The sequence below is a fragment of the Erinaceus europaeus genome, chromosome 2 (assembly GCF_950295315.1).
Source record: "Erinaceus europaeus chromosome 2, mEriEur2.1, whole genome shotgun sequence".
Lineage (NCBI taxonomy): Eukaryota > Metazoa > Chordata > Mammalia > Eulipotyphla > Erinaceidae > Erinaceus > Erinaceus europaeus.
Window position 1 is genome coordinate 196,850,022 of NC_080163.1, and position 16,170 is coordinate 196,866,191.

General features: G+C 47.4%; 1 protein-coding gene across 5 annotated transcripts in view; it reads left to right on the plus strand.

The window, feature by feature from the left end:
- The window catches only part of LOC103122285 (zinc finger protein 112), a 34,962-nt gene that overhangs the window by 12,250 nt on the left and 6,542 nt on the right, over positions 1-16,170 (plus strand). For 3 of the 5 annotated variants that reach the window (XR_009548397.1, XM_060186214.1, XM_060186213.1), the window contains 5 exons: positions 214-327; positions 3,715-4,120; positions 8,440-8,487; positions 9,727-9,853; positions 14,880-14,972. Coding sequence is in view for 4 of the 5 variants with exons in the window: in XM_060186214.1 (XP_060042197.1) it covers positions 8,473-8,487; positions 9,727-9,853; positions 14,880-14,972 (235 nt within the window). In the remaining variant the exon portion in view is untranslated. The remainder of the gene's footprint in view (positions 1-213; positions 328-3,714; positions 4,121-8,439; positions 8,488-9,726; positions 9,854-14,879; positions 14,973-16,170) is intronic. The other 2 variants (XM_060186216.1, XM_060186215.1) reach the window with 2 other exon arrangements.

A 16,170-nucleotide genomic window follows, 5' to 3' on the forward strand; every position in this document is an offset into this window, starting at 1 on the left:
CTGGAGCCCTAGGAACTACCCAGAAGTGCAGGTGGGCAGCACCACTGCTTAAGACCAGTCTTCCCGCAGCTCATTCATTCCCCTGCAGCCCTGGCCCTTCCCAAGACAGTAGCACAAGGCCAGCTTCCAAGAAAGCAAATCATTTCATCATCATCATCATTCTTCTTTGTCATGGCTGGTGCTTCACAGCTCAAGGCTGCTCTTTTCTGATAGAACGAGAGATACAGAAAGAGGGAGAGACACCACAGCAGTGAAGCACAGTGAAGTGCTGTGGGAGCCCAGTTTACCCCTGGATCACATGCAGGGCACAGCAGGTGCACTACCCAGGTGAACTATCTTACTGATCCTATTTTATTGATTTCATATTAGTTTGAGAGTTAAAAGAGAGAGAGACCAGAGCACCAAGCCAGGCACATACGGAGCTAAGGATTAAATTCCGGGCCTCCAACATGCAATCCCTGGGCTCTACCAGTTGAGCTATTTCCTCAGCTCTAAGTTTTCCTTTTTAAAAATATTTATTTTCCTTTTTTTGTTGCCCTTGTTTTTATTGTTGTTGTTACTGATGTCATCATTGTTGGATAGGACGGAGAAATGGAGAGAGGAGGGGAAGACAGGGAGAGAAAGATAGACACCTGCAGACCTGCTTCACTACCTGTGAAGACTCCCCTGCAGGTGGGGTGTGCGGAGGGCTGGAACTGGGATCCTTATGCAGGTCCTTGAGCTTTGCGCCACGCGTGCTTAACCCGCTGTGCTACCGCCCGACTCCCAGTTTTCCTTTTTCTTTCTTTCTTTTTTTTAATCTTCTTTCTGGAGACAAAGTGAAAGAGACCACAGCACCAAAGCTTCCTTCAGTAAAGTGCATACTGGGCTCAAACCTGAGTTGTGCACACTGCAAAGCAGCACATTATCCAAATGAGCTTTTTTTGCTGGCCTGAGTTGTTGTTTTCCCTCTAGGGGTAGGGGAGGGAGGAGGATTGTTACTCCCAGTCAACTTTTTCATTTAAATAAGAGAGAGGCACCAGAACACTGAAACTTATCCCAGCACCATTGGTCCAGGAGGCTTAAACCTAAGTCACATGCAAAGCAAAACAGGTTCCCCTTCCCATTTGATGCATGCAAATCCAGCTCGCTACTGCTGCCCAGGTTTATTTAAATCAGACCCATCCCATCCCACCCTCGGAAAATCCTGGGTTCCACCCATCCATAAATTTCCACTAGATAAAAATAACCCCAAATGCCTAGACCATTTTGATAGGTTTCCTCCTTTAAAAAAACAGATCCAGGGAGTCGGGCGGTAGCGCATCAGGTTAAGCACACATGGCGCAAAGTGCAAGGACCGGTGTAAGGATCCCGGTTCAAGCCCCTGGCTCCCCACCTGCAAGGGAGACACTTCACAGGCGGTGAAGCAGGTCTGCAGGTGTCTGTCTTTCTCTCCTTTCTCTGTCTTCCCCTCCTCTCTCCATTTCTCTCTGTCCTATCCAACAACGATGACAACAAGAATAACTACAACCATAAAACAACAAGGGCAACAAAAGGGAATATATATATATATATATATATATATATATATATATATATATATATATATATATATATGAGATCCAAGCCCACACTCTGCCTCTAGAGGGTGCTTTTTAAAAATCTATACTACTTGCTGAAAAAAAAAAAAAGAAAGATGTGGTTTATATAGGAGGAAAAAAACTCGTAGTCTGGGAGGTGGTGCAGTGGATAAAGCATTGGACTCACAAGCGTGAGGTCCTGAGTTCAGTCCCCAGCAGCACATGTACCAGAGTGATGTCTGGCTCTTTCTCCTCCTATGTTTTTCATTAATAAATAAATAAAATCTTTAAAAAAAACCAAACTGCCACCAGAGTTATCACTGGGGCTCAGTGCTTACACAACTCCACTTCTCCTGGCAGTCATTTCTTCCGTTTCCTTTTTATTTGATAGAGGGTGAGAGAAAATTTGAGGAGAGACACCTGCTTCACTGCTCCACAGTCCATGAAGCCACGCCCCTGCAGGCCAGGGCTGGGGGCTTGAACCAGAATCCTTGGCATGTGTGCTTTACTAGGTGTGCCACTGCCCAACCCAGTAAGAAAATTGTGTAAGCAAGAGTACATTATTTAAAGGAGTTTCACGCAAGGAGTGACTTTTTCAGAGAAGAGCAGAGTCGCCACAGCACCTCGGTACCCATAGTGGTGTACCAGGGACTCAGAAAAATGGTGTATCATGAGCGTGCAAGAGAGATGCCTTCTCAGAGGGCTTATCTCGATGGTCTGGAGGTTTGTTTAGATTTATTTCAGGAGCCTGGATGGTTGCTCAGTGGATAAAGCACTGGTCGATCCTCAACATCAGGTGTGCCAGAGTGAGGCTCTGAATCTGTCTCCCTGATTCACCCCCCCCCCCCCCCGCAAAATAGTCATTTAAAAATGTATATAGTTAAGGGAGTCGGTGGTAGCGCAGCGGGTTAAGCGCAGGTGGTGTGAAACGCAAGGACCGGCATAAGGATCCCGGTTCGAGCCCCCGGCTCCCCACCTGCGGGGGAGTCGTTTCCCAGGCAGTGAAGCAGGTCTGCAGGTGTCTATCTTTCTCTCCCCCCTCTCTGTCTTCTGCTCCTCTGTCCATTTCTGTGTGTCCTATCCAACAACGACATCAATAACAATAATAAATAGTTAATATGAAATAGTTCCACGTGAGAGAGCAAGAGGGCAGGCAGAGCACCTCTGGCACATACAACACCACAGCTCCAACTAGGAACCTCTAACCAGCTAAGCTGTCTGACTAGTCATGCGTGGGAGGTTTTAAAATAACTCTTTGTGCCAAAAACCTAATTAGCATAATATCCATATTTTGAAAAGGATTCTTTTTTAATGATTTATTTTTTATTGTTATTGGATAGAAACAAGAGAAACTGAGAGGAAAGGGGGTGAGAGAGAAAAAAAACCGGCAGCACTGCTTCACCACTCGCAAAACTTTCCCCCTGAAAGTGGGGACCAGATGCTTGAACCTACATCCTTGTGCACTGTAATGCAAGTGCAAAATTGGTGCGCTCCGCCTGGCCCCTTGAAAGTGTTATATATATTGAAAGTGTTATATATGTGCTTGAAAAGGTATTTAAATTTTTTTTTACCATTTTTTAAAATATTTATTTTCCCTTTTGTTGCCTTTGTTGTTTTTTATTATTGTCGTAATTATTGTTATTGATGGATAGGACAAAGAGAAATGGAGAGAGGAGAGGGAGAGAAAGACCCCTGCAGACCTGCTTCATCGCCTGTGAAGCGACTCCCCCGCAGGTGGGGAGCCGGGGGCTCGAACCAGGATCCTTATGAAGGTCCTTGCGCTTTGCACCACCAGCGCTTAACCCGCTGAGCTACCGCCCGACTCCCATATTTTAAGCTCTTATTCGAAGCTTTTAATCCCTTAGCCTCAAACAGGTGTCAAACGTGCTGCAGGCTTTTCAGCTGTTGGATTAGATCGTGACTCCGAGGGGAATATTAGCCCCCAATGCATAATTCCCCTAACTAACCAACCCTTTCTGAGTTTGTGGGACTTTGTTCACCTGTTAACAGCAAGATGTTTTCTTTATTCTTGCCCCCCCCAAAAAAAAAAACATTTTAAAAACATAGAAATATTGGCAGTCGGGGCAAGCGGGAGAGAAAGCCTCCATCGCCAGGCTGAATTACTGTAAAGTGAATACCCGCTGTCCACGCACAGGCTGCTCCTGGCGGCACGGGCAGCCCCACACGAGCCCGGCGATTGTCCCTGTGCAGAACATGGACTCTCCCGAAAAGGCAGCTCTGCTGGAGAAAAGGCCCAAGTCTATGGCAGAGCGCTCTGTGTCTGGAAACCTGCTTCTCCGCTCCGATCCTGCAAGCCATCCATGCGTACCGCAGCCTTAAGAGCGCAGCAAGCACTTCCGCCCTCTCTAAGCGAAGGAGTCGCGGGGATTCTGGGAAATGTAGTCCTGCAGCGCCGCAGAATGACAACTTCCGGCTCACGAGGCTTGGGCATCGGCCCTGCCCGCCCGGGATGTTGGGAAATGTAGTCCCAGCGGCATCAGCTGTCAGAGGCACTTCCGCCGCAACTGCGCCGGGCCGAGGCCTTCGCGCCTCCCAGAAAGGTGAGCTCTCCCCGCAGCCGCGCGGAACCTTTGTCCCCGACGCCACAGGTGCTGCCGCCCGGCCCCACCCGGGGGCGGAAGTCCCGGCGGGAAGGGTGGGGTTTGCTCTGGGCGGAGCGGGCGAGGTTGGTCCCCGCGGGCCTCGCACCCCGGGTCTGCTGTGTCCTCGCCGGGTCTGCAGCCAGCACTGCGCCGCCTGCAGGGTCTCTGCGAATGCTTTTTATTAGTACTTCTTCACTGCTATTCCTATTTAAAGTTATTTCGGGCAACTTTTTTTGTTGTTGTTTTTATTTTTAGCTATTTTTCCCCTTTTTGGAAGGAGAAAACAGTTTTTGGTTTATTATGAAAGAGGGAGGAGCAGAGCCCTGGGCATCAGGTGGCGCCGGGGATTGAACCGGCAGCCTTCCTGGGGCCTCAGGCTGGCGCTCTGACAGGCTGAGCTAGATAGATCCCCAGCCCTGATGCCTCCTATTCAAGGTGGCGTTAGTATCTGCCTTAGAGTTTTGAGTTAAATTTAAGAACGTTGGGGGTCGGGCGGTGGCGCAGCGGGTTAAGCGCACGAGGCGCAAAGCGCAGGGACCGGCGTAAGGTTCCCGGTTTGAACCCCGGCTCCCCACCTGCAGGGGAGTCACTCCACAGGCGGTGAAGCAGGTCTGCAGGTGTCTGTCTTTCTCTCCCCCTCTCTGTCTTCCCCTCCTCTCTCCATTTCTGTCCTATCCAACAACAACGACATCAACAATAACAATAATAACCACAACAAAGCTACAACAACAAGCGCAACAAAAAGGGGAGGGGGAATGGCCTCCAGGAGCGGTGGATTCATGGTGCAGGCACCAAGCCACAGCAATAACCCTGGAGGCAAAATAAATAAATAAATTTAAGCACGTTGGAACGGGATTTTGCAGACTCTATTCTCCTGCTAGAGATTGAACCTGGCACTTATGTCTCAGGCATAAACATATTTTGCAGAACCACTATGCTGTCTCCTCAGCCCCTTTCCCAGTCTAACTTTATTTTTTTTCTTTTTTTTAATATTTAATTTATTCCCTTTTGTTGCCCTTGCTGTTTTTTTTTTTTAATTGTTGTTGTCGTTATTGGATAGGACAGAGAGAAATGGAGAGAGGAGGGGAAGACAGAGAGGAGGAGAGAGACAGACACCTGCAGACCTGCTTCACCCCCCTGCAGGTGGGGAGCTGGGGGCTCAAACCGGGATCCTTACACCGGTCCTTGTGCTTTGCGCCACCTGCGCTTAACCCGCTGCGCTACAGCCCGACTCCCTCTAACTTTATTTCTAAGATCTGCCTAGAGGCTGAGTGGTGGTACACTTGGCCGACCGCAGGTTATGGTCAGAACCTGGGCTCAAGGCCGCGGCCCCCATTTGCAGGCGGAGAGCTTCAGGAGCATTGGAGCAGTGCTGCAAGTGGCCCTCCTCTTTCCCTCTCTCTGTGCCTCTATTAGAAGGGGGGGGGGGATTTATTTTCATGAGTCAGAGAAAGACCACGCAGGGGGTGTCTTCAGTTTTTGTGTTGGTATTCAAAAGCAGCACCCCAACACAGAGTCAGTATGGTAGCATCTGATTATCAGAGAGGACCCTGAGAAAAGTCGGTGAAAATAAACTGACCTCTAAGTCCTCCCAGAAGCCAAGCACTGAGCGCGTACCCAGGTGTGAGAGGTGCTAGGACGTCACAGGCGCCTTCAGTGTTCCATGAGGTCCACAGGGGAGAGGGGTACACCGGGTAAGCCCCCTTCGGCTTCTGGAAGAATACCCAGCAGCCATCGGGGCCAGCAAAGTAGCTCCCCTGGGTAGTGTGCTGCTTTGCTGTGCAGGTGAACCAGGTTCAAGTCTAGCCTCCCACCACACTGCAGAAAGCTGTGATGTCTGTCCCTGTCTGCTTCTCTCTCTGTTTCTGTCTGGAAAACATCTGGTCAGAGCAGTGAAACCCCAGAGAGGAGACTGGCGTGCACATGCACACACATGCACCCATGCTCTTGGGGGCTGAGGGAAATGACTCAGCCTGTTAGACACCAGCTTTCATACCTGAGGACCCAGAGGCAGCAGGTTCAATCCACTGTGTCACATTGTGCCATAGATTAACAGTGTTCTGGTCTCCCTACTCTCTCTCCTCATAATAAATCTTAAAAAAAAAAAAAAAATGGGGCCAGGAGGTAGTACACTGGGTTAAGTGCATGTAGTATGAGGCGCAAGGACTGGCTCAAGGATCCCAGTTCGAGCCCCCGGCACCCCACTGTAGGGGAGTCGCTTCACAGGCGGTGAAGCAGGTCTGCAGGTGTCTTTCTCTCCTTCTCTCTGTTTTCCCCTTCTTGGTTTCTCTCTGTCCTATCCAACAACAACAACAATAATAACAGCAACAACAATGGAAAAAAGATGGCCACCAGGAGCAGTGGATTCATAGTGCAGGCACCAAGCCCCAGCGATAATCCTGGAGGTAAAACAAACAAACAAACAAACAAAATCCTTTTTTTGCACAGAGTTGACCTCTGGATTTCTGAGTTTGACCCTTGTTCTAGGGTGATGCTCTCACTACTCTCCCCGCCTCTACTCACCTCCTTCCCACAACAACAACAACAACAAAAAATCACCTGTGAAATTATTTATTTATTTTATTTATTTACCAGAACACTGCTCAGCTCTGATTTATGGTGGTGCTGGAGATTGAACCTGGGACTTTATTGCTTTAAGTAGGGCAGTCTTTTTTTGCATCACCATTCTGGTATCTGCCCAGCCCATAAAATACAAATTTAAGATACATTTGCAAAATGCTTTGCAGCTGCTTGTAATTACAGGGTCATAGAGAATGTGGACAGGTATCAGGTGTGAGCACGAGATTCCCAGATGCCGGCGCCTCATACTGACGGCAGCCCCCACCGCATTCCTTTCGCTCTTGTGGCAATCCTGGCGTTGTAGGTTACAGAAAGAAGGCATAGAGGCATTACTGGAACCATGGTCAAATAGATACAGTGGCTCAAATGAGAAGCATATAGATAGCATTGTCAAGTTCGGAAGCTTAATTGTCCCCAGAGTCCACTTTTTAGTGACTTGTTTTTAATGACAGACTGAAAGAGACTAGAGCAACTGCTCAGCTCTGGCTGATGGTGGTGCTGGGGGACCTCAGAGCCTCAGGCATGAGAGTCTCCTTAAAGAACCATCATGCTGTCTCCTCAGCCCTTAGAACTGTAATCATGGGGGGCGGGCAGTTGCACAGCAGGTTAAGTGCACGTGGTGCAAAGCGAAAGGACCTGAGTAAGGATCCTGGTTCAAGCTCCCGGCTCCCCATCTGCAAGAGGGGTCACTTCATGGACAGTGAAGCAGGTCTGCAGGTGTCTATCTTTCTCTCCCCCTCTCTGTCTCCCCTCCTCTCTTGATTTCTCTCTGTCCTATCCAGCAACAACAGCAGTGACAACAATAATGACAACAACAAGGGTGGGAAAAATGGCCTCCAGGAGCAGTAGTGCAGGCACTGAGCCCCAGCAATCATCCTGGAGGCAAAAAAAAAAAAAAAAGGAGTTGGCAGTAGCACAGCGGGTTAAGCGCACATGGTGCGAAGTGCAAGGACTGGCGTAAGAATCCCGGTTCAAGCCTCCAGCTCCCCACTTGCAGGGGGGTTGCTTCACAGGTAGTGAAGCAGGTCTGCAGGTGTCTGTCTGTCTCTCCCCCTCTCTGTCTTCCCCTCCTCTCTCCATTTCTCTGCCCTATCCAACAACATCAATAATAACTACAGTAATAACCACAACAACAATAAAAAAACAAGGACAACAAAAGGGAAAATAAAAAAAACCAACACTACTCATTTAATTAGGAGAGCGCCGCCTCTCCTTCCCCACCTTTCCCGGCAGAGCTGCGGGGGGTGGGGACAGGTGACCAGACTGCAGGGCCAGGTGTGTGTGTGTGTGTGTGTGTGTGTGTGTGTGTGTGTGTGTGTAAGCTGCTGCTTGAGAGAAAGCCACTTTTCTTTTTAAAGCTTTATTTTCCCAAAGCACTGCTCAGCTCTAGTTTATGGTGGTGCAGGGGATTGAACCTGGAACTTCAGAGCCTCAGGCATGAGAGTCTCTTTGCATAACCATTGTGCTATCTACACCCCCACCCCCTCAGAACCATATTCATTTAATGATGAGAGAACCAGAACATCACTCTGGCACTTGCAGCGCTGGGGACTGACCTCAGGACCTCATGCTTGAGAGCCCCGTGCCGTATGCACTTCACCACCTCCCAGGCTGCAGAGATAACTTCTAATTCACACCAAGATGCACTTCCTTTCTTCTCATGGCTTCTTTCTCAGTCCTTTCTTCTACCTTCTCAGGTCTCTGCCATTCCCCTAGAAAAAGAAGAGAAGATGATCAAGTTCCAGGTGAGTTTTTTTTTTTATTTCTGTCACTTTACATATTTTTTTATTTGATAGGACAAAGATAAATAGGGAGGGAAGGGAGAGATAAAGCGAGAGACAGAGAGGGGCCAGGTGGTGGTGCACCTGGTTAAGTACACACACTACAGTGTGCAAGGATCCAGGTTCAAGCCCCCAGTCCCCACTTGTGGGGGGGGGAACTTCACTAGTGGTGAAGCAGGTCTGCAGTTGTCTCTCTCTCTTTCTCTTTCTAACCCCCACCTCAATTTCCTCTGTCTCTATCCAATAAATAAAAAATAAATGGGCTCAGACGGTAGCATAGCAGGTTAAGTGCACATGGTGCAAAGCGCAAGGACCAGCCTAAGGATTTCGGTTCAAACCCCCAGCTCCCCACCTAGAGGGGGGTCACTTTACAAGTGGTGAAGCAGGTCTGCAAGTGTCTGTCTTTCTCTCCGCCTCTCTGTCTTCCCCTCCTCTCTCAATTTCTCTCTGTCCTGTTCAACAATAGCAGCAGCAACAATAATAATAACACGGGCAACAAAAATGGGGAAAATGGCCTCCAGAAGCAGTGGATTTGAGCCCCAACAATAACCCTGGAGTCAAAAAATAAAAATAAAAAATATAATAATAATATATATAGAGAGAGGGGAGGAACTTGCAGCCCTGTGACAACACTCATGAAGCTTCTCCCTTGCAGGGTGGGGACCAGGGGCTTGAACTTGGGTCCTTGCACACTGTAACATGCACATTCTATCAGGTTTGCTACTGCCCAGCTGCTTTGATATTTGTTTATTAACTAGAGAAGGAGCCTGGCAGGTAGCCCACCTGTCGGAACACAGATGGTAGAACAGCACTGTACATAGCTCCTTTGTCTTTCACCCTCTTATCTCAAGGAAAGGAAAAAACAAGGCCACTAAGAGCAGTCGAGTTGTGCAGCCACTGAAACGCCAGCAACAATGCCGGTGGGGGTGAGGGGAGAAACAGAACATCACTGTGGCTTATGGCACTATTAATACGATTTTACTTACAAGCAGCCCACGAGGCAGCAGAGTCCCAGGCATTTAGTTATGGAATGCTGACCAAGGCAACAGTGGGACCCAGGGGCTGCTTGGGGGACAGAATCAGCAGGGCAGAAGGCGACTGCTTCAGTTTTTTGTCTCCAGGTGCAGCACAGCTTTCCAGCCTTCACAGTTGCTCAGGGCCCCCTTCCTTCAGGAAACACTCACAGTGCTTTTGTCGTCCTAGGAGGCGGTGACCTTCAGGGACGTGGCCGTGGTCTTCACGGAGGAGGAGCAGGGGCTCCTGGACCCCACCCAGAGGCAGTTGTACCGGGACGTGATGCTGGAGAACTTCCGGAACCTGCTGTCTGTGGGTGAGGACTCCCAGCTACCCCAGTGCTTGTCTGTTTGCGCTCAGTTATTGGACTCTTTGAGGCTTTGAAGTGATTCTGAGTCTGGGGGTTGAGGGTCCTCATAATCCCTGTGCAGTGCAGACAAGATGTTTCTGATGTTGATGCCCAAGTCAAAACAAAACAAAACAAAATTGTTTTTCCAAGTCAGTGACGTAGCTTCACTGGGGAAGACACCTATCTGGGTTTGAGCTCATGGCCCCCCACAACCTTAGAGGAAGCTTCTGTGCTGTTGTCTTTCTCTCTGAAAGAGATGGTCCTGAGTGATGAAATCCCAGTAATGATCAAAATACAAAAAAAAAAAAAAAAAAAAATTAGTTGCTGGGTGATGGTACATATGTTCTTTTTTTTTATATTTATTTAATTTACTTATTCCCTTTTGTTGCCCTTGTTGTTTTATTGTTGTAGTTATTATTGTTGTCGTTGTTGGATAGGACAGAGAGAAATGGAGAGAGGAGGGGAAGACAGAGAGGAGGAGAGAAAGATAGACACCTGCAGACCTGCTTCACCGCCTGTGAAGCGACTCCCCTGCAGGTGGGGAGCCGGGGCTCGAACCGGGATCCTTATGCCGGTCCTTGCGCTTTATGCCACCTGCGCTTAACCCACTGCGCTACAGCCCGACTCCCGGTACATATGTTCTAATGCACAAGGACCTAGGTTCAAACCCCCAGTCCCCACCTGCAGCGGGGTGGGGTGGGGAGCTTCACAAATGGTGAAGCAGAGCTGCAGGTGTCTCTCTGTCTTTTTCCTTCTATCTCTCCCTCCTCTCGAATTCTCTGTCTCTATCCAGTAAATAAATAGAATATAAATTTTTTTTTCCAGCACTGGGGTCTCAAGCATAGCATGCATGACTTCACCACTCCTGCACCAAGCCTTTGACTCATTTTATTTCAGAAAGGGACACCATAACATCCTTTGGTGCCAAGGCTTGAACACAGGTCTTGCCCATGGCAAGGCTTTGGCCCTCCCCAGTGAGCTCTCTTCTGACCACAGGCAGGTGTGGTTCAGCCCATTGGCTTCTCATGAAATCAGTTTAGTGAATTGCTGCTGCTGCTGCTTTTTTTTTTTTTTTAAAGATATATGTATTTATTGAAGAAAGTGACAGGAGAGACAGAGAAACAGAGACCAAAGCATCACTCTGGCACATGTGATGCTGGGGATTGAACTTAGGACCTCATTGGAGAGTTCAGTGTTTCATCCTCTGCTCTGTCTCCTAGGCTGCTAATGTTGCCTTTTTACATTTATTTTTATTTTTATTTTTTATCTTACATGATACAAATCACTTGATTTTCTTTTTTTTTTTTTTTTACTGAGATGGTTTGGTTTTTGCTTTAACAATCTGTCTTTTAATATTTTTTCTTAGAAATGTAATAATGGCTCACAGGATTTAAGATTATAAGGGGCAGTTTCACACCACACCTACCAATCAAAGTTCTGTGCCCTCCCTCTGACAGTGTATTGTGGATGACCTTGAATTTGCAGACAGATTGCTAAAGTACATATAATTAAATCTCCTGATTTTATTTTCTCATTATTATGATTTTACCAGAGCACTGCTCATCCCTGGTTTTTGGAGGTGCCAGGGACTGCACCTGGGACCTCTGAGCCTCAGGAATGAAAGTCCTTGGCAGAACCACTATGTTGTCTCCCCAGCCCATTAAATTTGCTAAATTTAAATTGACTGGCATCATGATAGAACAAGACTGTTCATGGAGCTCTTACCTACATGAGCCTGTACTAACATTTCATCCCCCTCGCTTCCTACACTAAAATGCAGCATCCTGGTGTTGTTTCCATGTGCACCTGTGGAGATGCTGGAGAGTATCTAAGAAAGATGAGGCCGGAGGAGCAGCTCAGCCTGACGGCACACTGAGCTTGCATGCCTGAGGCCCCAGAGGCTCCTGGTTCAATCCCCCCACTTGCACCGTATCACCTTATGCCCCTACTGAATAGTACTCTACTTCTCTCTTTTTCCTCTTTTTTTTTTTTTTTTTGCTTCTAGGGTTATAGCTGGGGCTTCATGTAAGCACTACAAATCCACTGCTCCTGGTGGCCATTTTTCCATTTTATTGGATAGGACAGAGAGAAATTGAAAGGAAAGAGGGGAGACACAGAGGGAGAGAGAGAGATATCTACGCCACCATGTGAAGCATTCCCCCCCCCAGGTGGGGAGCAGGGACTTGAACCTGGATCCGTGCTGCTTGGCCCCCTCTCTTTCATTCTCTTACAAGAATAAATACGCTTTAAAATTTTTTTGATTTATTTATTAATGAGACGGATAGGAGGAGAGACAGAAAGAACCAGACGTCATTCTGGTACATGTGCTCCTGGGGATTGAACTCAGGACCTCATAGCTTGAGAGTTCAACACTTTATCCACTGCGCCACCTCCCGGACCACACGAATAAATACGTTTTAAAAGATGTTTTTTTTTAAAAAAAAATGAAACAAAAGAATTCAGTTGTATTTTTGAAGTTAATGCCATGACCACATTGGAAGTGAAGAGAAAGTGTGGAAGTAGCCAAGGGATGTACTGTAGGTCCTGGTTTGGAAACAGTGAGAGGAGGACGGAGAATGAATTGCAAACTTCTGAACACTTTAAAATTTTTAATATTGTGCGTGGTGGTACACCTGGCTGAGCACACAAGGATCCAGGTTCAAGTCCTTGGTCCCCAGCTGCAGCAGGGGGAACTTCATGAGTGGTGACACAGGTCTGCAGGTGTCTCTTTGTCTCTCCTTCACTACCTCCCCTTCCCTTTCAATCTCTCTCCCTATCCAAAATAAATAACTAAAAAAAAAAACCACTTAATATGGTTAGTGTTTGTGGCTAGGGATTTTGCTGGAGCTTTGCACCTGCCTGTCTCCATTGCTCCCAGCAGACTCTTTTCTTTTAATCCTTTTTAGATAAAGGGTGAGAGTCAGCGAGGAAAGGGGAGAGAGGAGACACTACAGGACTGCTCCACTGCCTATGAAACTTCCCTGTGCACGGTGCTCCCATGTGGTGGCCAGGGTCCTCATGCCTGGTAGAGTGTGCTGTACTGGGTAAGCTGTCTTCTGGCTCCTTCAGAGAATTCTTTAGTGAGTTTGTTTATTGTAATATAAGGAAGAAACAGCTCTTTTTTTTTTTTTCACAAGAGTTGTCACTACAGCTTGATGCCTATAATTCCACTACTCCTGGTGACTTTTAAAACTTTTAAATCACCCCCTCTGTGCACAATAGGATGATACAATGATCTGAACTACAACTACAGACCATGGACAGGATGAAGGGGGCTTCCCTTCTAAAGGGAGCTGCCACTGAACTTCCAGGCAGAAGTCACTGCTGAAGGCCCTTTCTGCAATTGTTCCATAAGTGGGGCTTTTGCCCCCTTGGAATTAAGTTATGACTGGACAGTGAAACCTGCACGGTGTCTTCACCCTTTATTTAAAAAGGATTAAAAGAAAAGAGTCGGGAGTCGGGCTGTAGCGCAGCGGGTTAAGCGTAGGTGGCGCAAAGCACAAGGACCGGCATAAGGATCCCGGTTCGAACCCCGGCTCCCCACCTGCAGGGGAGTCGCTTCACAGGCGGTGAAGCAGGTCTGCAGGTGTCTGTCTTTCTCTCCCCCCTCTGTCTTCCCCTCCTCTCTCCATTTCTCTCTGTCCTATCCAACAACGACAACAACAATAATAACTACAACAATAAAACAACAAGGGCAACAAAAGGGAATAAATAAAATAAATATTTAAAAAAAAAAAGAAAGGAAAAAGATAAAATATAAAATTTTAAAAGAAAAGAGTCTGTTGGGTGGGAGCAGTGGAGACAGGCAGGTGCAAAGCCCCAGCAAAAATCCTGGCCACAAATACTAACCATATTAGTCAAGGTTTTTTTTTAGTTATTTATTTTGGATAGGGAGAGAAATTGAGAGGGAAGGGGAGGTAGTGAAAGAGAGATAAAGAGACATCTGCAGACCTATTTCACCACTCATGAAGATCCCTCACTGCAGTTGGGGACCAAGGACTTGAACCTGGATCCTTGTGCACTGTAATGTGTGTGCTAAACCAGGTTTGCCACCACCCACAATATTAAAACTTTTAAAGTGTTCATAAGTTTTGAAAAATCTTTCAATAGAGAGATGGGGGCGGCAGAGAGAAAGGGAAGGGACAGAGAGACACCTGCAGCACTGCTTCACTGCTTATGAAGCTTCCCCCCTGCAGATGGGGACCAGGAACTTGAACCCGGTTCTTTACACATGGTAAATTTCTTTTTTAAAAATATTTATTTATTTAAATTTTTATTTTATATTTTAAATTTTAATATTTATTTCCTCTTTTTTTGTTGCCCTTGTTGTTTTTTATTGTTGTAGTTATTATTATCGTTGTTATTGATGTCGTTATTGTTAGATAGGACAGAGAGAAATGGAGAGAGGAGGGGAAGACAGAGAGGGGGAGAGAAAGAGAGACACCTGCAGACCTGCTTCACCACCTGTGAAGCGACTCCCCTGCAGGTGGGGAGATAAGGGCTCGAACCGGGATCCTCATGCCGGTCCTTGCACTTTGTGCCACATGCACTTAACCTGCTGCGCTACCCATAAGGGTCCCCCCCACCCCCAGTGAATCACCTGCTTCTGGGGAGGACAGGCTGTGAACCTGAAAACTCTGTCTGTCTCAGAGTCCATAGGCGGAGCCACTACTCTAGCCTGACAATGTGCACGTGGTAATGTTTCTGTCACTGGTGCACCAGGCCTGGCCCCTGGAAGAAACAATTTTTGAAATGATTTTAGCTGCATTAGAGGTGCCAGACCATCTGCCTAAGACACTCACCGCCTTGTGTGGAACTGTCTGCCAGCTATATGGAGCTTCTAGAGAGACGGGGAGGAGAGAAGTCTCCACGCCCTTGGGTTGTGCAAAGAGATCTTAGAGACGTGACACCAAAAGCACATCTCTGGACAGGAAAAGAAAATGGCTCAAAGTGGTCAACATTTGAAACTGTTGTCCTGTTTGCCTTTCGACAGGGGCTCAGCACTTCAAACCAGAGCTGATATTCCAGTTGGAAAGCGAAGAAAAGTTCTGGATGGAGACAGAAGCCCAAAGACATGGGTGTCCAGGTAAGAAGTAGCTGGGCAGAGCAGTGAAGCCCCAGTGTATGTAGGGCTGGGCATGAGAGGCAGACACAAACCAGTGCCCGGCTCCAGTACCTGGAGCACCAGGGGTCACACTGGAAACCGCAGGTGTGCGGGTCCGGTGCTCTGCCAGCTGAGCTGTTCCTCCAACTGCAAAGTAGAATTTGCAAGTCAGCCATTTCTCTGAGTCTCGATATCCTGATAATTTTGTAAAAGATTTATGTTATTGATTAATGGGGGGTGGGGATGGCCAGAGAGACTATGGCAGATGTGATGCTGGGGGTCATACGCAGACCCCAAACTTGAGAGGCATGATTCCCCACTCCTTTTTTTCCACATAGATGAGAGAGGCAGAGAGACAAAGAGCACAGGAGCTGGAATACAGAACTGCTCCATCACTCTCGAGGATTCTTGTTTGTGTGGTTGAGAGATTCATACTCTGGTGCTTGTCACGGTCTAATGTATGTGCTGTACTGGATAAGCTGTCTCCTGGCCGCTTCATATATCTCTCTCTCTCTCTCTCTCTCTCTCAGCATTTTTGTTGACTGGACAGAGAGAAATTTAGAGGGAAGGAAGACGTAGAGAAATAGAGAGAGACAGAGAGATAGACAACTGCAGTGCTTGCTTTACCACACATAAGCTTCCCACCTACAGGTGGGGAATGGGGGCTTGATCCAAGGTCATTGTGTGTGGAAATGTGTGCGCTCTACCTGGCCCCACTCATTTTTCAGGGTGTCATTTGTTGGGGGTAGGGTGGGACTACAGGTAAGACTTTGCTCAAGATAAAACACACCACTTGTGCTTTTTTTTAAGTTGGAGGGTGGGGATACCTAACTTTGGTGGTGGGTATGGTGCGGAACTCTGCATTGTAATCTTAAAGACTTGTAACAAACTAGTAATAACTGTTTAAAAACAAAGAACTTTAAAATTATTTTATTTATGCATTTATTTTGGATAGAGACAAAATTGAGAAGGAAGGGGAGATAGAGAGACACTTGTAGTACTGCTTGACTGCTCATGAAGCACCCTCCCTGCAGGAAGGAATTGGGGACTTGAACCTGGCTCCTTGAGCATGGTAACACCACAGCATTTGAAAATCTCTCTTGGGTGGGGGTAGATAGCATAATGTTTATGCAAAGCGACTCTCGTGCCTGAGGCTGACTCCAGAGTGTCAGGTTCAATC